This window comes from Nerophis lumbriciformis, linkage group LG26 (assembly GCF_033978685.3).
Source record: "Nerophis lumbriciformis linkage group LG26, RoL_Nlum_v2.1, whole genome shotgun sequence".
Classification (NCBI taxonomy): Eukaryota; Metazoa; Chordata; class Actinopteri; order Syngnathiformes; family Syngnathidae; genus Nerophis; species Nerophis lumbriciformis.
Window position 1 is genome coordinate 20,397,966 of NC_084573.2, and position 23,640 is coordinate 20,421,605.

Consider the following 23,640-nt stretch of genomic DNA (forward strand, 5'->3'; position numbering starts at 1 on the left):
CTCTTTTACGGTAAAATTTATGCAACTGACCTGTCAGTTATTTTATTTTATTTTTTTGTATTGTAAAATATACGGTTGTTGTTTTCGTAGTGTATTACAGTAAATGGAAAAACGGTACCAAAGTTGTTTACTGTAAAAACCTGGCACCTCTTTCACCAGAATTTTACCATAAACAATTTTTTGTCATTTTTACAGAGCACCATTTAATGAATAACTTTGAAATCACACGTCAAGCAGATATTTAAGTATATTTTATTTAAAAATATGTTTTTTTTATAATGTATGATATAATCTTTTGTTGCATTACTAGAAAATATTAAAGTTTAAAACATATGCAATTGCATGATGTACATATATTTTTTAATGTGAAAATAAAAAATACATTTAGCAAGAAAAGATAAAGTACTTTATTAAATCATATTTTCAGGCTTTCGCAGGCCATATACATTTGTATAGCGGGCCAGATCCGGGTCCTGGGCCTTGGGTTTGACACCTGTGCTCCAGGTAATGGTGCAATTTTCAATGTCAACAAAGAAATTGACATTAAACAACGCTCCAACGTAAGAAAAATAAGTCTCCATTTCAATTATTCAAAAATGCGCTATCTTGATGATAATTTACATTAGATTTGCCATAGACGGGCTATTAACATCAGCGCTTTTACATGGCGATTTCAACATCTCCAAATTTGTTAATGAAAACTACAACTAAAATGCACGTTACAATCAAACAGCTGGAGCATAATAGTACAATGCTTACAGTATCAACATATTTAGGGCGCAACAAAAAGCACACCATAAACTATACACTACTGCCATCTAACGTCTTGGACTTGCAACAGTAGTTGCAACTTAATGTCATACAGTACTCACAAATGAGAAAGATAACTGGCCAGCAATTATCATAACCAGCTCAATTTTAAATGTTGCAATACAAAAATGAGCTTTTATCATAAAAAAACATATTTAAAAAATTGGTAACGTTGAGTACCGGTATACATTTCCAGGTAGTACGTACCAAAAATTGGTACCCTATCGGTTCAAATGTGAACTGTACCCATCACTACTCTCCAGGGCAGTCGGCCTTTTTCTAGAAAATACCCTGACTTTAAAACCAATCAATGCATCTCTCAGCTGACTTGATGGTATTTTAGGGCTCACCTCACCTCTGCTCCCCTTAAAGCGCCGTTGTCAAGGGAATTCAAGTGTTTGTTGTTTGATTTGGGATGAGTCTGCGCAGAGTAGCTCGAGGGACGGGAAAAATCTCCCATTAGTGACCTCGGCTGTGAAACGGGCGCTGAGTCAGACGTAATGAGTGCTCTCACCGCGCCGAGAGGATGACGAAGCAACATGACTGTCGGGCTCAAGAGAGGTCGGCTGAGGATGGTTTAGTGCGACTGGATGGCAAGAGGAGACACCACGGGGGTGGACGAGTGGACAAACAGATGAAAATGAGGACGGGTGGAATGATGGTGGCTCTTACCTCTTTTTCAGATGTTTGCCGCCATTGCGCGGGGCTTTTAAGGCTGTTTTGCCAATGTATATCTTTTTCATGGTTTGTCTGTGTTCCTTCCCTGTCATGTGTTCATAGGGCTCGGCCACGAGGAGCTGACATGCGTGTTAGAGTCCCAAAGGAGACCCCCTAAGTCTGGCCTGCAGAGTTACTGATTGCTCTACCTGCCAAACAAAACAAACAAACAATATTATTCATATGTTTAATAGGAAAACAATTACTTTGGCATGGTTTGATGCATTACTTCGAACAATGGTCATTGGTCCTAAGACATTGGCATTGACAGCAGTGGCTGTAGGAACCCTTTTTTTAGCTGCATAAGATGGTCTATCATTCCTCTCTGAGCTGCCACCTTATCATGGTAGAGGAGTTTGCGAGTCCCAATGATCCTAGGAGCTAGGTTGTCCGAGGGCTTCTATGCCCCCTGGTAGGGTCTCCCAAGACAAACAGGTCCTGGGTGAGGGATCAGACAAAGAGCAGCTCGAAGACCTCTATGGAAATACATGAACCGAGACTCAGATTTACCTCGCCCGGACGCGGGTCACTGGGGCCCCCCTCTGGAGCCAGGCCCGGGGATGGAGCACGATGGCGAGCGCCTGTCCCCATGGGGCCCGGCCTGGCACAGCCCGAAGAGGCAACGTGGGTCCCCCCTCCAATGGGCTCACCAATCATGGGAGGGGCCATAGAGGTCGGGTGCAATGTGAGCTGGGCGGTAGCCGAAGGCAGGGCACTTGGCGGTCCGATCCTCGGCTACATAAGCTAGCTCTTGGGACGTGGAATGTCACCTCACTGGGGGGAAGGAGCCTGAGCTAGTGCGTGAGGTGGAGAAGTTCCGGCTGGATATAGTCGGACTCACTTCGACGCACAGCAAGGGCTCTGGAACCAGTTCTCTCGAGTGGGGCTGGACTCTCTTCCACACTAGCTTTCCATGCACTAAATTAGTCTGATTTCTCAAATAGGTTTGTTTTTTTGTATTTTCACACCTACATATAAAGTCGCAGTGTCCATGCACACTCTGTTGTAGCTGATGTCCGCTGTAATATTGGCACATATTACAAATAGTACGTCTTTAATGGCTATGCTGATGTTAAATAGCAGACAGCATGAAGAAATGATCTTAGATTGCCCTACAAACATGATGCTACGACTAAGAATGTCTCGGAGCGGATGCAGGTCCGAAACAAAGAAAGGCCGGCGGGAGAGTTGTTTCACAGGAATTTCTGGACAGAGAATCATGTGAATAAAACTTTCCAATGTCTTTGAGTTTATTCATAAGGATCTGTAGATTGATAGGAATAGTTCTAAATCCGAAGGAAAAGACCGTTCGTGCCCCGGCTGACACTGTTCCAGATGAAGGTTGCTATTGTTCTGGGCAAGCTTGCCAGTTGTGTGGAATACAGAGTTATTGCTAATCACTTTGGAGTGCACAAATGCATCGTGAAGAGGTTTGTGTATGCTATATTATTCGTCTTTAATATACCTGCTTCATACTCTTTCATCTCGTTCGGGAGTCCGAATGAAGCCGGCATTCTACATTCCCTTAAATAAATCTCTTGTTTGTTTTTTACTCCTATCGATACACTTCAACATGTTCTGTTCTTTTAATTTGTGAGGCAAATAAACAGTCTCCTTTTTTTATTGAATGGTATCTGCTTCCGGATCATATCTCGCACGTTGAGACTGGCGCATGTACCATACGAAGGGTCCCCTCCGGCGGCACACACCGACTTGAGAGATCTGGGTGCATAATCCAGGCGTGTTAGTCCGACTTTTCTAAAACCGAACACGATCGGATTTAGGATGGCTATATTATGGGTTATACAATGCTTATTTAAAGCCGAAATATTTGAGAAATCAGACTAATTTAGTGCATGGACACATACTGATTGCTGCATTTGAAGTACAGTAGAACTTCAATTTACGTACCCCTAATTATACGAATGTTTCAATTTACAAACCGTAGACCACCTACAATTGCACTTTGTTATACGAACCTTGTCTCCCCGTAGGAACATTTCAACCACCCATTGTGTGCCTGCAGCACATCCATTGTGAGCGGGCTTATCGATCTCCATCAGAGCAGTGATGTCGTTAGCTACTGTGCTGATTGATTGATTGATTGAGACTTTTATTAGTAGATTGCACAGTACAGTATATATTCCGTACAATTGACCACTAAATGGTAACACCAGAATACGTTTTTCAACTTGTTTAAGTCGGGGTCCACGTTAATCAATTGATGGTAATTGCTACTTAGTGTGCTTTTTTTTTTTTTTTTTTTTGCCTTTTTACAGCATTTTTCTAGTTTTGCAAGATCAAAATGAGTCCAAAGAAAGCAATGGACAAGTGAGTGTGAGTGAATTATATTTATATAGCGCTTTTCTCTAGTGACTCAAAGCGCTTTTACATAGTGCAACCCAATATCTAAGTTACATTTAAACCAATGTGGGGGACACTGGGAGCAGGTGGGTAAAGTGTCTTGACAAGGACTCAACAGTAGTGACTAGGATGGCGGAAGCGGGGAAGTGATGTGTGATTGTAAACATTCAGGAAGTATTTACAGTGTTGTCAAAACTGCCTCCTCCCCTCCAAATTTCTTCGACTAACCACCAAGAAGAATAACCGACAAAGTAGATTTTATTTTTTTTTATTCCTAACCATTAAAGCAACCTGGCTGTTAAAGTAAAGGAGTTTTGTGAATTAAAACTCTTGAGTGCACCACAGTGCTAGCGACAGTGTGTGTGCGTGTAAACAGGGTGGCTGAAAATGAGGACAGTTCAGCTAGTTGTTTTGACTTTGTTATTAAATAGAAAGTTGATCCATCCCCACCTTGTTATGTTTGTTTGATATACAGTACTGGATAGCACTTTATATTGTGTTCAAAGTATACAAACATTCACTAGAATAATGACTTTATTATTCATATTTACAATGTTTATTATGGGGAAATGTTAACATTTTCTATTTATGAACCCTCTTCAAGAACTTAGTAAGTTTGTAAATCAAGGTTCCACTGTATAATGAATGGTCAACATCCTGCAGCCATATGTACCTATGTATGCTGTTGGTGTGAAACTCATGCATGTTACACTTGTCGTATTGTTTTTTTGTTTTTTTTTACAATCAGTGTTGCCAGATCTCACAAGAGAAACAAGCAATCAGTGCTATGAAAACAAGCCAAACAGGCAACACCACCATATTGAGAAAAATGTGGATACCTTTATTATTGCATGATGCGTATGCAACAGAAAAATGATAACACAGTCAACATAATATCTCAGAAACATTAACTATTTGAAAAAGTTGAGATGTTTAAACGCTGATTGATGTGTGGCATTTTTTAGCCCATTAAATAGGACTGTGAATGTCTGTTAGCCTAATCAAGTGCTTCTAATTTGTTTTCTGTGACGCCCACCCCTAGAAAAGAAAAAAACTTTCGCCACGACTATTAATAGTATCATTTGTAATTCTAAATTGTTATAAGTTCACCTCTGCATAACATTGTATCCTTAACATTAAAGAAAACAATAAATAATTAAATCAAATCAACCTACAACAAACAATATCTTTATTAATATTGTTTTTTAGTCTGTAACAGAAAATATTTAAAGTCCATCAATTTGTCTGAAATTCAAAAACATTTTTTTATCCATAATTAAATGATAAACATTTTTTGACCGACTTGAGCGATTTGATACTAAAAAGTAAAATTAAATAAATAATACATTCAAATTGATCAGCAACACTAACTCGGGGGCACAATATATAAAGAAATCACTTCAACATTCCAAACATAAATGAATTAAACTATTTGTGCATTTTTTTTGTTTTTTTAATCAAAATGAGCAAGTTAACAGGCTACAATGAGCACATGTTGTAGTGCACAGCTTTTCAAAGCGGGGTTTGAAGCATGATACTAATAAAGCATGTTCGTCGAGGTCACACCGTAACCCCTGGCCTCCCAGGGGGGCTCGCCCCACTTTTTACTATACTTTTTGCTTTTTACAAACACACATACATTATCATTTTCATTTTTGTATATTGTTTCTAACTTAAAATATATTGAATTTATCTTTTTCTTTTTACAGTAAATGTGCATTGTTTTTTATTTGTACCACAAAGTTGTTTTTTGATGGAAAATTCAAATAATTGTCAAATATGCCAACTTTCCACCCCTTTATGGAATGTTTACAACAAATTACAAACCAAACGAGTGTCAGAATAATTTCCACCAATAAGAGTATATATTGGTAGGATGTGTACATTCGAAATATTCTGATGATTGATTGACGGGAGTGCTTGCCACCTTTCTTTGTCTTATTTTGTAAAATCTAGACACGTTTTGCCCTTCTTGATTACTTCTCGAGGAACTCCAGAGAAACATGTATCCTTTTCGCAATTTGAACGGTTCCAACAGCCGAAAACAATGCAAGCATAGGGCATTTTTCTTTAAGAAAGGCAAAATGCCGCCCAGAACGCTCTGACAACAAACAACTCGCTGGCCCACCACTTCGAGCCTCGCATAGTTAATGAGCCGAACGATACGTCAGGTGAACAACCTGTTGAAGAAAACAATCATTTAAAACAAGACAGAGCGTTTCGCTAGCTAACTTGGGGAAGCAATTGGAGCGTATTACTGCTAGTCTGCACCATACTGAAGCAGAACGGGTCCAACACCAGCCAAGAATGTTACAATAATATCCAAACCGCGAACATTTATCCACGAAAGGCTGGAATGGCTGCGGATTGTGTTGGACGGAGAAGCAGCTGGAAAAGGATAGCATAGAAGTCCACTCTCCAAGGTAAATACTGTACATTATTACATTACTTCATATAACTACTATAGTTGATTGTACTACATTATATTTTACTGTTTTTATGCAATATTTAATATCTAGAAGTTAGTTTTTCTTTTTAAAAGGCATGTTACATGTTAAAATTCTGCTGTTTTGGGGTGGGCAAGCACAATTAACTTTCACAATTATTCCAATAGGTGACGTTGATTTGAGATACAAGTGTTTTGAGTTAAGAGCTCTGTCACATACCCAATTAAGTTTGTAAGTTGACGTACTACTATACAGCACTCTAGGACATAACAATAACAACACAATCTAACCTTATTTTACTTCAGGTGCGATTTTAAGGTTTTATTATTAGGTACAAAATACTAAACGGTTTAGCACCATCTTTTCTTGTATGTTCCATCCCATTCCAAAAACACCGGCGCTATTAGAGATTCCCAGAGCCCTAAAAAAGGTTGCAGGCTCTAAAGCGTTTTCTTTTCGGGTTCGAGGACTCTGGAATGCCCTACCGGCAATACGGTAGAAGCATTCAAGTCCCATCTTAAAACTCATTAATAAACTCTAGCTTTTAGAGATATCCTATTTAGACCAGTTGACCTGCCACTTTTCTTTCTGCTCTGTCCCCCCTCTCCTGCATGGAAACGATACCAGATGGTCACGGATAATATCTGGAGCGGTAGTAGTCTGGAAGAGGCGCTGGCTGTACCAAGTCATGACCCGACCACACTTCTATGTCATAACGTCTCTGCATTGTCGACCCTCTACTGGCTTCCCTATAGACTGGACTCTCACATCATCTATTAAAGTAACCATTCAATAACGATCACCTTGTAGGGGGGTCATCACATATGCGGCCCCTTGTCAAGGTTTCTTCTTTTTCCCAGCTTGGGCTTTTGCAGTTTTTCCTGGTAGGTTCAGATCAGGGGATGTCGTTATATCAATACATAGTGATTTATAGATTGATTAACTATACATTTGATTTTTTTTTTTTTTTTTACTAGTTTGTTTATTGTGGCGGCATCACACTTCTGAACGCCTCTCCCCCTATTCTCACCACATTCTACAGAGGCACTATATAAAGCCTACTGCATGGCGCAGTGGAAGAATGGCCGTGCGCGACCCGAGGGTCCCTGGTTCAATCCCCACCAAGTACCAACCTCGTCATGTCCGTTGTGTCCTGAGCAAGACACTTCACCCTTGCTCCTGATGGGTGCTGGTTAGCGCCTTGCATGGCAGCTCCCTCCATCAGTGTGTGAATGTGTGTGTGAATGGGTAAATGTGGAAGTAGTGTCAAAGCGCTTTGAGTACCTTGAAGGTAGAAAAGCGCTATACAAGTACAACCCATTTATCATTTATTTATTTACTGACCAACTGCATCTCTGTCTGGACTGGAGACTGCAGTGCCTCAGACCGGAAGTCTCTGCAGAGAGTGGTGAGGACGAAGGAAAAGATCATCAGGACTCCTCTTCCTCCTGAACGGAAAATCGCAAAAAGCCGCTGCCTGACCAGGGCTCAGAAAATCTGTAGAGACTTCTCCCACCCCCACCAAGGACTGTTTTCACTGCTGGACTCTAGAAAGAGGTTCCACAGCCACCGTAGCAGAACCTCCAGGTTCTGTAACAGCTTCTTACCTCAGGCTATAAGACTCTTGAACACACCATAACAATCCCCTCAATTTCCCCCAAAAACGGATAATAATGGAATATAATAATGGAATATAAAGACAATATAACATACATCCGTAAACAAAGATGCATATGCAAAAATGCAATGTATTTATCTGTACAGTAAATCTATTTATATCTGCACCTTATTGCTCTTTTATCCTGCACTACAACGAGCTAATGCAACGACATTTCATTCTTATCTGTACTGTAAAGTTCAAATTTTAATGACAATACAGGAAGTCTAAGTCTAAGTCTTTAACCTTCGTGGAGAGGGTGTGGCAGAGATTAGGTGACCACAGTTGATGCGCTAGCTGTTCAAAGTCGGGACCCGGGGTGGACCACTCATCTGTGCATCAGTTGGGGACGTCTCTGCGCTGCTAACTTGTCTCCACTCAAGATGATCTCCTGCTGGCACCACTATGGACTGTACTCTCACACTTTTAACTAGATCCACTCGACGTCCATTGCACCGGTCGCCCGGGTGGGGTGGCCAGGGGGTGGGGGGTTCCCCACATCTGCGGTCCCCTCCAAGGTTTCTCACTGTAGCCCATTGGGTTGAGTTTTTTCTTGCCCTGATGTGGGATCTGAGCCGAGAGTGTCGTTTTGGCTTGTGCAGCCATTTGAAGCACTCGTGATTTAGGGCTATATAAGTAAACTTTGATTTGATTTGATTCTTTTTTCCAGCTTGGGCTTTTGAAATTTTTCCTTGCCCGGATGTGGGTTCAAATCAGGGGATGTCGTTATATGAATACATTGTGATTTATAGATTGATTAACCATACAGTCGATATATTTGTTTTACTAGTTTGCTTATTACTGCGATGAGGTGGTGACTTGTCCAGGGTGTACCCCGCCTTCCGCCCGAATGCAGCTGAGATAGGCTCCAGCACCCTCCGCGACCCCAAAGGGACAAGCTATGGATGGATGGATAGTTTGCTTATTGTGGTGGCAACACGCTTGTGAACGCCTCTTTAACACTCACGTACGTGCCTGATACATCAAAAATGGACAAACACGGAAGAAGCCGATACAAACAAACACTTCTTCTGCAACCACCTTTTCCTAAAAAATTCAGAGCCGCCTCAGCCCCCCACTCGCTGCATCTGGATGACGTGCGCAGTGCAGACGCAGCCGGCAGCCCACGGACGATTGGTGCAGGTTATTAGACGAGAGGCACGCTTTGATCAAGGATGGTCTCAGCTGAGCGCTGAGAATGTCCCCTCAGAACGAGGGGACCCGGAGGGACAGATGCGCCTGCGGGTCTTTGTAGAAAGACCGCCTATAACGAGGGCTTGTTTGAGTAGACACACACACCCATGCAGGTGTTCACAGAAAGGTGCCAAAGGGAAACGTGTTGATCCTCTAGCACCTCATTGCTGGTCTGTGATTTACACCGCAGACTGAGGAGGCATGGCAACAGCTGGTGACAGCCCTCCAAACCTCACCTCGACCCTCCCCGCCACAGCCACTCGAGGCTTTTCTCCCCAGCTGCTCCCCTCTGAGTCATCACACACCAGGAAAGGATCCGTGCCCGCCGTGAGGTGCATCTGCAATTGCTGGAGTCACAGTGAGGCTCATGTGTGGGTATGCACATCACCATAAGTGCATCTTTTGTTTGTCCACTGCAGCGTCGCACAGGTTGAACACCTCTCCCAATTTAACGCGGGTGCCACAAACGTGAGGACATCTCAGGTGCTGACTCCCGCCTTCCCTCCAACCCTCGCTCGCGCTTCCTCTTTTAATTGAGCCTTCTCACTCACAGCGAACCGTTCAAACGAGGTTGCCAGCCGCCCACTCACGCCATGCTCGCTTTTGAGAGGATTTCAGAGCGCTGAAAAGCAAAACGGAGGGAGGGATGGAGGGAGGCGGATGATGGCATTGAAAGTTGGGGGAGAGGGAAAAGTAAAAAGTGGTTATGGGGTAATGCTGGCCAAAGTGGTTTTCCGCAGATAAAATTGACCCTTTTAGCTATACCACTTATCCAGTTCAGTCTGTAAAGACCACAGAGCAGCAATATTCAACTACATTTTTTGGGGGTCCATTTCCAGAAAGCACGGTGGAACAGGGGTTAGTACATGTGCCTCACAATACGAAGGTCTTGGGTTCGATCATGGGCTCGGGATCTCTCTGTGTGGAGTTTGGATGTTCTCCCTGTGACTGCGTGGGTTCTTCCTCCCACCTCCAAAGACATGCACCTGGGGATAGGTTAATTGGCAATACTAAATTGGCCCTAGTGTGTGAATGTGAGTGTGAATGTTGTCTGTCTATCTGTGTTGGCCCTGTGATGAGGTGGCGACTTGTCCCGGGGTACCCCGCCTTCCGCCCGAATGCAGCTGAGATACGCTCCTGCACCTCCCGCGACCCCGTAAGGGACAAGCGGTAGAAAATGAATAGATGGGTGGATTTCCAGAAAGCTCACGGCCAGGGTGCCAGACTTCTCCCTTTACTTTCAGTCTATTTTGTATATTTGGAAAAACCAGCATCTTCTTCAGTGGACATTTGATTTTGGTGTATTCATTTTGTCAGAGTTACAGGAGCACTCTGGTGTTTTTAAGGACATTCTGCAAAAAAAAAAAAAAAAAGCTAGTCAAAGATCATCCCTATGACAGCACTTAAGTGTTTGACAAATCTACTGCAAAATTGTGAGTCATTCAAGCAGTTGAATAGTCCAAAAGATTAAAAAGAGAGGTCCTAAAATGGAACTTTGAGGAACACCACTAGTATGCCTAAAGAATTAGAACAAATGCCTACTGATTGCATGTGAAGTAAACAAGCTACATCTTAGTTAGTTAAATCACACTATGAAAAAAATTGCAACTGCCACAAAGGAGAGGACTTGGGGACGGCATGGCGCGGTTGGGAGAGTGACCGTGCCAGCAACCTGAGGGTTCCTGGTTCGATCCCCAGCTTCTACCTACCTAGTCACGTCCGTTGTGTCCTTGAGCAAGACACTTCACCCTTGCGTGGTTAACGCCTTGCATGGCAGCTCCCACCATCAGTGTGTGAAGGTGTGTGTGAATGGGTGAATGTGGAAATAGTGTCAAAGCGCTTTGAGTACCTTGAAGGTAGAAAAGTGCTATACAAGTATAACCCATTTACCATGACTTAAAGGGGTGCCTCAAGGAACGCCTCAGTTAAGGAAATCACAAGTTTGGACTCCATTGTTCTATATTTGCTAACAAATTTAAAATGTCAATGCAAGGATCTGCCAATGTGCTTACACTCACTTACACGTTTCCATGCACTAAATTAGTCTGATATCTGAAATAGTTATTTTTTTGTATTTTCACACCTACATGTAAAGTCCCAGTCTCCATGCACACTCTCTAATGTGACTGTTGGTCATACCTACCGTACATTGGGGGGGTAATATCGGAAATGATCGGTATCGGTTTTTTTTTTATTATTATTGGTGTCGTTTTTTTTTTTTTAATTAAATCAACATAAAAAACACAAGATACACTTACTTAGTGCACCAACCCAAAAAACCTTCCTCCCCCTCATTCACACAAAAGGGTTGTTTCTTTCTGTTATTAATATTCTGGTTCCTACATTATATATCAATATAGATCAATAAAGTCTGCAAGGGATACAGTCCATAAGCACACATAATTGTGCGTGCTGCTGGTCCACTAATAGTACTAACCTTTTACAGTTAATTTGACTAATTTTCATTAATTACTAGTTTCAATGTAACTGTTTTTATATTGTTTTACTTTCTTTTTTATTCAAGAAAAAGTTTTTAATTTATCTTATTTTATTTTATAATTTTTTTTTTAAAAGTACCTTATCTTCATCATACCTGGTTGTCCAAATTAGGCATAATAATGTGTTAATTCCACGACTGTATATATCGGTTGATATCGGTGTCGGTTGATATCGGTATCGGTAATTAAAGAGTTGGACAATATCGGAATATCGGATATCGACAAAAAGCCATTATCGGACATCCCTAGAAAAGACCATTGGTGCCGCTTCAGATGAGGGGTGTTTTGTTGTTTTGATCGTTTTGTACAAGCTTGCCAGTTGTGCGAAATAAGAGTGTTTGGAGTTTGGAGTGCACAAATGCAGAGTGGAGATATATTTATATTTGGGATCTGCAGAAGTCAGAATAATTGAAATCAAACAATGAAGGTATTGCATAAATATTTATAAAACAATCTGGCCATTCTTTATACTTCCTCCAAACGAGCCGATTTCCGAATTAGTGACGTCAGCGAATATCTCCAAATATGGTAGAAATTTACCCGAAGAGCTTTGTGCGAGTTCGCCTTTGTAGTCCGACGTTGTAGTCAAAAAGCTCCTTCTTTTTTTCTATCCTCATGTTGTGGGGCAGACTGGCCCGTACATGCATCCTCCGATGTTGCCATTTTTAATACAAAGTGGCGTATAGTTAAAACTTATTTGTCAGTAGACTCCATATGCAAGGGCTAAGAATTACAACATGGCTATTGGGTTGAAGACACAGTCAAAGTGGAGTCACGTAAAAACGACCGCCCACAAAACGGCGCATCCTGAAGAGACGGTCAGAGAGCGTCTGGAAGTTGTTCAATTCAAGAAACTTGTGAGAGATTCACATTTTTGACGGTCAGGAAAACATAATCCATGCAACATTTTGGCCAAAGAACTACCATTACATGTTATGTAGACCACAAGGAAGTGTTTTAAATGTAGAAAAAAAATCACAATATGACCCCTTTAAGTACTCTCCTTTTTGGCAGTTAAAATGTTTTTGGTAATGTGATTTATAGAACTAATGTCTTATACTAGTGGTGTTCCTCAAGGTTCTATTTTAGGTCCTCTCTTTTTCATTGTTTGAGCTATTCAACTAGTGGCCCACAAGTTCAATTAAAAAAAACTAGTGAGAGATTCACATTTTTGACAGTCAGAAAAACATAATCTATGCAAAATTTTGGCCAAATAACTACCATTACATGTTATGCAGACCACAAGGAAGTGTTTTAAATGAAGAAAAAATCATGACATCAACCCTTTAATACCTCCATGTTGGGTTTGTACTCTCATGTTTCTTTTAAACTAACCAACGTTGATTCTAATCAACCGGTTGTTTTTCAACCACTGGTGTGCAGTGAGACACAGTCTGGTGTTTTGTGGGAGAATATGTAATTTCACCTATTTGGGTTAAAATATGTTTTGCAAACCAGTAATTATAATCTGCAAATGTGCCGTTGTTGAGTGTCGGTGCTGACTAGAGCTCGGCAGAGTAACCGTGTAATACTCTTCCATATCAGTAGGTGGCAGCAGGTTTGTATATACAGGTATATTGCTTTGTAGATGTCAGGAACATGGTTTGTCGTATTCACAATATGCAGACGACAGCGTGCAGGTAAAAAGGTATCTAATGCTTAAACCAAAAATAAACAAAAGGCAAGTGCCGCTAAGAAAAGGCATTGAAGCTTAGGGAAGGCTATGCAAATCGAAACTAAAACTGAACTGGTTGTAAAGTAAACAAAAACAGAATGCTGGACGAGAGCAGAGACTTAGTGTGTGGAGCAGACAGCGTCCACAAAGTACATCTGAACATGACATGACAATCAACAATGTCCCCGCAAAGAAGGATAGCAACAACATAAATAGCCTTGATTGCTAAAACAAAACAGGTGCGGGGAATAGCGCTCAAGGAAGGCATGAAACTTCTACAGGAAAATGCCAACAAAACAGGAAAAGCCACCAAAATAGGAGCGCAAGACAAGAATTAAAACACTACACACAGGAAGACACCAAAAAACTCCAAATAAGTCAAAGCGTGATGTGACAGTACTTTGAGACACGAGCCATAGTCATGCATGGTTGGTTATGGTTTGAATTCTTATCCAACAATTGCAAGAACCACTTTTTATTATCAATATCAGCTGCTGAGTTTAATTTTTTTAATGTTTTCTGCTGGTGGTGCCGCCACATTTTTTCAATGAAAAAAAATGTGCCTTGGCTCAAAAAAGGTTGAAAAACACTGCGATGAAGAACCAAATCGTCAAAAATAGAATTTAAATCGTAAAATCAATTCCCATCTAAAAGGATGGACAGGTGTCTCCGTCTTGTGACACTAAAAAATGTATATATATCGACACATTTGTTTTGCTTTTTATGTTTACTCACTTTTTGCATCATGCGCCATGGCCAATTATGCAAATTGGGAAACTGCGTCATTACATCCCACACCTCCAGCAACCCACATGAAATAGATTGCAGTTCTGTGGGAACCATGTCGTATAATCTAATGTCTTTCATGCCGTCATGCTTTGCTGGGTTCTGAGTGAAAAGCGCGGACAAATATATGCGGGATCTGCAGTGGTAAGGCCAGTTTTTTTGTCAATAATGTGGATTTTCTTGGTAAATATTCAGTACAAAGCACTTTCATACAAAAGGTTTCTCTTTCCTCAAGGAAAACATGCAGCTCCATAGTGTGACGTGGAGGGCGATAGAATAAATGTCATTGTTTGAAGAGGAGTGGAGACATTAGACAGGGTCATACTACCCAGAAAAACCCTCATCAGTGGCTCAGAGCTCAGCAGCGCAGCGGGGAGCACCTGAGGGGCTGACTCATCACAAACAGGCACGCAAACAAGGCAAAGACCATCACTCCGCAATGCACCCCTTCCTTCACATCGCTAATCAGCCAACCTGCACCAACAGCCCACAAGATGCATGACTCAACCAGCCCATTGAAATCCTCTGAAATTACAATATTTTCCTGTCTATCATCGATTTGAGTAGTTTCACACCAACCACCAGCATCATTACTAGCAGCAGGGGACAATGATAATGATTCATATGCACACATCATCCGTACAAAAAAGTAATGAAAGCGGGGCATAACAGACAAATAAGCTAATGTGAATGCAAAAATGTGACTACTTAATTGCACAAACAAAATAAAAACGGAGCAAAGGGAATGGAGAATGGCCAATAACTATGTGAGGCGTAAAAGTGTAAAACTTGATGGTTTCTAGACAAGAGCAGCAAGATAAAATCAATAATAGTGTCTTCTTTATAAAAATAATATGAAGCTACAATCAGCAGATTTAGTCTCGGCGCTAAGCGAACTAGCGGTTTTTTTTTAAAATGTTGTCATTAAACAAAGAGACATGACCAAAAAAAGCGAACAAATGTAACAGTATATTATACTCACGCATGCTTGATCAGGAATTATTCAAACAAAAGCATAGTCAGGCTAGCTTCGAAGCAATACTGCGAACACAGGAAGTTGTGTTTATTAGCGTGCTAGCAATTTGTTTAGTTTTTTCAACAGAACGTCTCTAATACGCATTTTTAATAAGCAATTTAGAATAAGGTGAATACATATTGTTTCAGAAAGTGATTTAATATGTTCAGTTCAGTTTATTTCAAACAGGCATACAATTACAATGTAATGCATCACATATTTCCAGTTGTTTCATTACAGCACGTTCTGAAAAGGAGTAGGAAGAAGCGAAGTGAATTATATTTATATAGCGCTTTTTCTCTAGTGACTCAAAGCGCTTTACATAGTGAAACCCAATATCTAAGTTACATTTAAACCAGTGTGGGTGGCACTGGGAGCAGGTGGGTAAAGTGTCTTTCCCAAGGACACAACGGAAGTGACTAGGATGGCGGAAGCGGGGATCCAACCTGGAACCCTCAAGTTGCTGGCACGGCCACTCTACCGACCGAGCTATACCACCCCAAGTAGGAAGCAACGGAGCTTATTCAATCCTACCCCTTTTCAAATCATAGCAATTTTATCCCATTTCCTTGTTCTCTGTAACAGAACAGTAAATAAATAAATATACTATAAGGAAACAAATAATACATACTCAAATAATAATTATTTATTTTTTTTAAGTTTCAACATGTTCATCATAATTGTTCTTCTTTGTACTTTGAGAACACTTGTAGTTTGAACAGTCTCTTAAACTGAATCATATCGGTGCTTTGTTGGATTTCCTTGTGTAATCCATTCCATAATTTAATTCCACATACGAACATGCTGAAGGTTTTAAGTGTTGTACGTGCATACAACTGTTTTAAATTATATTTTCCTCTAAGGTTATATTTATCCTCTTTTGTTGAGAAGAATTGTTGTACATTCTTGGGTAGCAGGTTATAGTTTGCTTTATACATAATTTTAGCTGTTTGCAAATGCACAAAGTCATTGAAGTTTATTACTTCTGATTTAATAAATAAAGGGTTTGTATGTTCTCTATATCCAACATTATGTATTATTATGATCTTTTTTGTAACACCGTTAGTGAATGAAGTGCACATTTGTAGTTGTGTCCCCATATTTCTGCACAAAAACTCAGATATGGTAACACTAGCGAGCAGTAGAGAATATGGAGTGATTTTTGGTCAAAGTACATATTTTGCTTTACTCATTATTGACGTGTTAGTTGCTACTTCATGTTTATCTTTTACATGAGATGTCCAGTTCATTTTATCATCTATTATTATACCCAGAGCATATGTTGTGAATATGCGAGGGGCGAGACAAGATATTTTGTCCAAGCGGTCTCACGGGCAGAAGACAGTCATAAACTGTTGCTTTTTTGAACAGTCAAACTCATATCTGTCTGGCCGTGCGCGAAGGATCGGAGTGCTTTGCATTCACTACAAACAAAGAGCTAGCGAACAGACCTAGCCTTGGCGTTCCCCGCGTCGGCGGCCCGACTTGCCCGACTTGACTCTCCCTCATTTGAGTTCCACAGCCAGCGCATTGTGTATACGGTATTTCCTTGGTAATTAATTTAAAACCTCTTCTCACTTACCAAAGGCATGCGGTAAATTTAGGCCTGTGCTTATAAATTTGAGTGTGATGTAAGGATACCATCATGAAAAGCACATTTACCAGTAATAAAAAAACTGTTATTATGGTCTTACCTTTACGTATAAATGAAGTCCATGCGCCGCTCCTTCTGAACAAAAGCATCGATAACTTGTTTATAGAAGTCTTCCTTATCTTTATTCAGTTTTAAAAGTTTCTCTGTCTCGATTGAGAGCTTCCTTTAATTATTACCTCCTGCTTCGATTGAAAGTCCAGTTTAGAAAACTGTTGTTGTCACTTATTCTGCAGCCGAGTAGTCGCAAGAATGATCCCTGGGATCACTAGCGCCCTCTACCACCATGAGGCGGGAGTCAATTAATGACTCATATTTGACACAAGCAGCTATATTAATAAAACATTTTTACTGTTCTTTTTAGCATATTCAATAGCTTGGACCTTAAATCCTACTAAATAGCTCTTTCCTTTATGCGATTTTAAATTATTGAAATTAGCCTCCTCCATTTTGGAAAATGATGCCTTGAAAGGTGAAGTATCACTCGTGACGTGACGAGTTTGACCCGGCGGTAAAACGAGGCATATGCTAATTATTCTGCGAAACGAGTTTGACCCGGCGGTAAAACGAGGCATGCGCTAATTATTTTGCTAAACAAGTTTGACCCGGCAGTAATTCTAAGCATGCGCTAATTCTAAGGATGCACTAATTATTTTGCGAAACGAGTTTGACCCGGCGGTAAAACGAGGCATGCGGATAGTATATACCCGGCGGCAATTCAAGGAAATACGGTACGTATGTAGAGCTGAGCACTCAGACTTTGGCGATCTCTGACTGAAATCACAAATTGGATAACATCGCGGAGAAGCTTTTCATTCTGCATGGCAAAATTATGACCAATTTGAGAGCCTGAATGGATAACTAGAGCTGAGAAATCTTTGGAAGGTGTTTTCTCACCTAACCAAAAATAACCCTGGTCTACAATTCAACTTCCTTTGCAACATCCTTGGCAAGCGATACCAGTGCTGCGAATGATGCCCTGAAAAATCCCTTCCCCCTTCTTCAAAGACACCAGGGATGTTAACTCTGTTCCAAAAATGACAAGCGGAGCGACCTCCAGGCTTGTAGACAATACACGCACCCGTTGACTAAGACACACACACATACCCCCACCCTCACCGCTCAACCCCTTGCAGTAACTTGTAGCACCTCTTGTTGCAAGTCTTACGTTTTTTTGTGTGCAAGTACCATGTGCTCATATGTGCTTTTTGTTGCGCAGGATTTTCTGGTCTCAAACCGCTATTCTATTCTAATGTCCAAGCAGAAACAGCAAAACAGTCAATCATGGACGTCAAGAAGCAAAGGGAAAACACCCCGGACACACTGGATTGCTTCCCCCAGCAGCAAAAATAACTAAATTCACACATCCTTTCTGAAACTATTGCTTAAGAACTTTCACTTAAGTGGTAACTCCAAGGCCATTCAATGACTGGTAATAATCTGAATTAGTAACCCTGAATTTGAGTACAGTAGGAAGGGGATTAAATCGGACACGTTTCCAGTGAGGGTTGGACTCCGCCAAGGCTGCCCTTTGTCACCGATTCTGTTCATAACTTTTATGGACAGAATTTCTAGGCGCAGTCAAGGCGTTGAAGAGATCCGGTTTGGTGGCTGCAGGATTAGGTCTCTGCTTTTTGCAGATGATGTGGTCCTGATGGCTTCATCTGGCCAGGATCTTCAGCTTTCACTGGATTGGTTCACAGCTGAGTGTGAAGCGACTGGGATGAGAATCAGCACCTCCAAGTCTGAGTCCATGGTTCTCGCCCGGAAAAGCGTGAAGTGCCATCTCCGGGTTGGGGAGGAGACCCTACCCCAAGTGGAGGAGTTCAAGTACCTCGGAGTCTTGTTGGATCGGTGCAGCGTCTTCAGTAATGCGGGCGCTGTATCGATTCGTTGTGGTGAAGAAGGAGCTGAGCCGGAAGGCAAAGCTCTCAATTTATTGGTCAATCTACGTTCCCATCCTCACCTATGGTCATGAGCTTTGGGTTATGACCGAAAGGACAAGATCACGGGTACAAGCGGCTGAAATGAGTTTCCTCCGCCGGGTGGCGGGGCTCTCCCTTAGAGATAGGGTGAGAAGCTCTGCCATCTCTGCTCAAAGTAAAGCCGCTGCTCCTCCACATCGAGAGGAGCCAGATGAGGTGGTTCGGGCATCTGGTCAGGATGCCACCCGAACGCCTCCCTAGGGAGGTGTTTAGGGCACGTCCAACCGGTAGGAGGCCACGGGGAAGACCCAGGACACGTTGGGAAGACTATGTCTCCCGGCTGGCCTGGGAACGCCTCGGGATCCCCCGGGAAGAGCTGGACGAAGTAGCTGGGGAGAGGAAAGTCTTGGCTTCCCTGCTTAGGCTGCTGCCCACGCGACCCGACCTCGGATAAGCGGAAGAAGATGGATGGATGGAAGGAAGGGGATTTATATGACCCCATCGCGGTTTACCTGAGACATGAAACGTGATTATTTGGGGGGGTTTTCCGGACTGCTTCTATGTTGACTTACCTCTCTTTGTTTATAATGTATATTTTCTGCTGGATCTACTCTCTATTTTATGCTGTCCTTTTTTTTTTTTTGCTGCAGCTGTTACATATACTGTAATATTTTACATGGTAATTGGGATTTGTTATATATTGTATACATTATATACAAATATAATATAATATAATAATATAATATATCAATATATATTATATACTGTATATATAATATGTAAATATTACATATAGGTTATATTTTATATTGCTACTATGGTACATTTTTAGATGTGGAATCTGAGCCGAGGATGTCGTTGTGGCTTGTGCAGCCCTTTGAGAAACTCGTGATTTAGGGCTATATAAATAAACTTTGATTGATTGAGTCTACTTTATACCTTTTGTTTTCGCCCTCTTTTTGTGCCCTTGAGTGCATTATCCTTTCCATCCTTTGTAACTGAGCTATTGTGTGGAACAATTTCCCTGGTGGATCAATAAAGTTTGTCTAAGTCTAAGTTTTCTATCCACTTTAAACAGCCAGATGGCACAAGAGTGTTGAACGTCTTAAAACGTGTTTGGTGGCAATTCCAACTTTGACCACAGCGTCAGTTGTAGAGTGGCGCTTTCCATCATTTTCAGCAGACTGCATTGCAAAATGATTATTGATCTTGATTGATTGATTCTCCTCTCACGCAAGATCCAAGGAATGGGGCCATATGAATCCATTCCCTACTGTAGATTTTGAAGAAACCTCCCATATTGCTAATGGTAACAAAAGATAACCTCTGCAAATCTGCCGATCATTTGTCACTTATAATCATGTAGCATTGCGGTCACATGCTGTACTTAAATACAACATGTGACTGGGCTGGCACGCTGTTTGTATAGGTTGTAGAGGGAGCTAAAGGCAGTGCCATCACGGCACACCCTTAATATTGTTGCTAGGGTGAAAATCGGCAGACTTTCGAGAGAATGGTTGCCCTGAAATTCGGTAGTCTCCCGGAAAAATCGGGAGGGTTGGTAAGTGTGTCGGTGTCAAGCGCCATTCATATAAAACTTGGGGGCCGCACTAACATAACATTTTCATATTAAGATGCGGGCCGCAAAATAACGTCTCGCGGGCCGCAATTGGCCTGCGGGACGCGTGTCTGAGACCCCTGCTGTAAGGTATTAGCCCACATTTCATGTTTTGTTTGTACACAGCTAGTCAGACAGCATATGCTGTCTGCCATGATACACGCATGACATGCTGCGTGTATCATGACCAATATAAAGTGTGACTCACTCGATGGATAGTTGTTTGTTTGGTCCAGCTGGCCAGGGACGTATTTTTTTACGGTTAATTATGGGTAAGCACACCATTTATGTCGAAAAAGCTTGGCTTCAAGTTCCACATTTTTGCAGCTTCGATTCACTTCCACCTCACTCTTTCGGCTTCCGTCTGCTCCAACGTCTCACTCTTCCTTCGTGCTGGCTTCGTGAAGCAGCAGTTCATCCTCCATAAATTCGGATTAAAAAATATAAGGTAGTGAATCCTCATCGGTCCAAAAATAGTTGTCCTTGTTGTCTGTTACCAAGTCTGCCATGATTAGAACACACACCAGCGTTTTGCACCCGGAAGTAGGAACACACATTTTCGGACGTGCGTTGCTTTGGAAACGGAAATAAATGCGCCGAAGAATTAGTTCCAGCATTGATTAAAATGATCAAAATAAGGTAAATATTGGTCCGTGTACCTTCCGTCCATTCTATTTCAAATTTTTTAATTCAAATCAGAAATATACATTTCGGACCTTATTTTTTATTTTCATTTCAGAAACAAAAGTTCGACAACTATTTAATGACACTTTTTTTAAACAACAATAGGACGCCTGCTGAACAAAAATGTTACCGTTACGCTAATAACATGCTAAACGCAAAGGAAAAGACAAAATATTGCTTCCGGTTCAATTTGTCATCACACAGGTAACCACGCATTTTTGCAATTTGGATGAGCATTTTTTTCGATTTTTGTGTTTATCTGGAACAATTAAAATCAATAAAAGGAAAACAGCACAACATCCAATTTTATGGCAATATTTTAATGAAAATCCACCCTTTTTCGTTTGTTTTAAAATCTGTCACATATATTAAAAATCGAAAAACGGCCCTGGAAATAGAATGAACGGAAGGTACGCGGACCAATATTGAACATATTACATATTGTTATGAACATATCCGTTACCACATTATACATATATATATATATATATATATATATATATATATATATATATACATACATACCGGTATATATATATACTGTACATACATACATACACACACACACTTGCAGTGTGTATACAAAACATTGATGGAGGGTTTTCAAGTTGTTTTAGAGGGCTTTGAAGGTTACAACGTTGACTCCCATTAGGCTCATCTTCCAAGCGTTTTTTTTATCATCTTTAAAATCTCCCAAAAAATAAAGACATGAGTGTTTTGGTTCTTCATAATGATTGTGTACAACAGGCAAATTTCCAAAGAAAGTGCAGTTCCCCTTGTACTTAAGGTTTTTAGCTCAAACATGCAAAAAAAGTTAGTGCAGTCCAGAGAAATAATGACTATGGAATGCAAAAACGAACAACGGATCCTTTAAAGTCAACACAATCTGTTCATTGTCATATTGTACTGAGCACACAGACCCAGTATTTCCCACGCATGGTATTTCCCCACAATGGCGAGCTGCCACAAATTAATTTGTACCGCCGCAAATAGATTTTGGGCAACTTGTTCGCCCTGGCTCATAAACACATTAGAACATGCCACAGGCTTATTGAACAAAACCTGGACAGAGGATGAAGAAATGTTGGTTATCCTGGATGACTTGAGCCTCAAGTTGGTTGCACAAAAGCAAGTCAAGTTTATCCCGAACAAGAAACTATGGGGATTTATTCTCTGCAGCTATCCTGCTCCAGACCAAACTATCAAGCCAGGGAAAGTAATACTGCGGTGACTCTGCTATCAGTATTCTCGGGTTCGATCCCTGGCCTGGGTTTGTGGCAGGAAGAGTAACTAAACAAATACATCACTGAACTATTTATTTAAAGTGCATTTGTTTTAATCCTATCATGCATGTAAATAAGTTTAAGTTTGAGTCAAATTGTAAAAATAAAAAATCCCTCTCTTTTTTGGTGGTGTTTGTTTTTTTTTAATGCTAGATTCTGTTATTTCTTTATATTGCTGAAGGAGAAACTGTTCAGCATCTGGTTGCATTTTTTTTCACGGGTGATTCTGTGATCAATCCCGTGGTCTCGGTGAGAATGCCGTGAACACACATTATCCTAACGATGGCAAGTCGCATCTGTTCATCCTGGCTCGGCAAACGTGCAAACAATCAATCCAAGAAAGCGCCAACCAGGGAAGATTTCACATTTGGATGTCTTTATCCTCATTTTGTGCAACAACCCACTGGTCCACCAAATAATAAGAAGATGGAGCAGGAGGGATTGGTTTTGCCAATTTAACTATATTTAGCAAGTAATCAGAACTCTTATTTGCGACAAATCTAGTGCATCTGAAACCTCTCACGGGCATCTCTGTATTAGTGACATTGAAAAAATAAAATGCAAAAAGAAGCAACAGATATGTTTGACATTTATAGTTCAAAACCCATTTGTTTTGCTTTTTCATGATTTTTTAATCACTTTTTTGCAAACGTGTCATGGCCAATTATGCCGATAGAAGCAACAAGAAGATGCTTTTCCTGTCGGAAGTAAAACATAGTTTCTAGCGATATCACTAACTTTAAGGTGTGTTTTGATATTAACAGGAGACATTTAGCACTTTAATATTGCAAGACTATTACTGTGTGTACAGCCCACAATTGTAGCTATGAATCTACTAATAAAAGTAAATACTAGGTGGATAGTATGACTGTACAGCTGCAACTACTATGCTTTGTATTTATTTTTGTATGAATTGTATATATGAAAACAGGGTATGTGCGCACATACTAAAATACCCCGGGGTCAAATTAAGCAGGTCCAGCAAACCCCAACATCCCTCCTATGTCACTGCGAGTGCAATTTCTGGTTCTATGGTTATCATCACATCCCCTGTCTTCGCCATCACAAACAGAATTGTGGAGTTAAAGTCTCGAACAATGATAGTTTTATCCATATAATTGCATGTATACAGTCGTGGTCAAAAGTTTACATACACTTGTGAAGGACATAATGTCATGGCTGTCTTGAGTTTCCAAAAATTTCTACAACTCATATTTTTTTGTGATGGAGTGATTGGAGAACATACTTGTTGGTCACAAAAAACATTCATGAAGTTTGGTTCTTTTATGAATTTATTATGGGTCTACTGAAATCAC

General features: G+C 40.8%; 1 protein-coding gene across 5 annotated transcripts in view; it reads right to left on the minus strand.

Moving 5' to 3' along the window:
• LOC133623823 (brain-enriched guanylate kinase-associated protein) overlaps positions 1-23,640 on the minus strand; it is a 98,686-nt gene that overhangs the window by 33,093 nt on the left and 41,953 nt on the right. For 3 of the 5 annotated variants that reach the window (XM_061987239.2, XM_061987238.2, XM_061987240.2), the window contains one exon: positions 1,483-1,676. The exons of the other annotated variants lie outside the window; for them this stretch is intronic. In XM_061987239.2, the coding sequence (XP_061843223.1) occupies positions 1,483-1,580 (98 nt within the window). In that variant the 5' untranslated portion in view covers positions 1,581-1,676. The remainder of the gene's footprint in view (positions 1-1,482; positions 1,677-23,640) is intronic. 5 annotated transcript variants of the gene reach the window in all.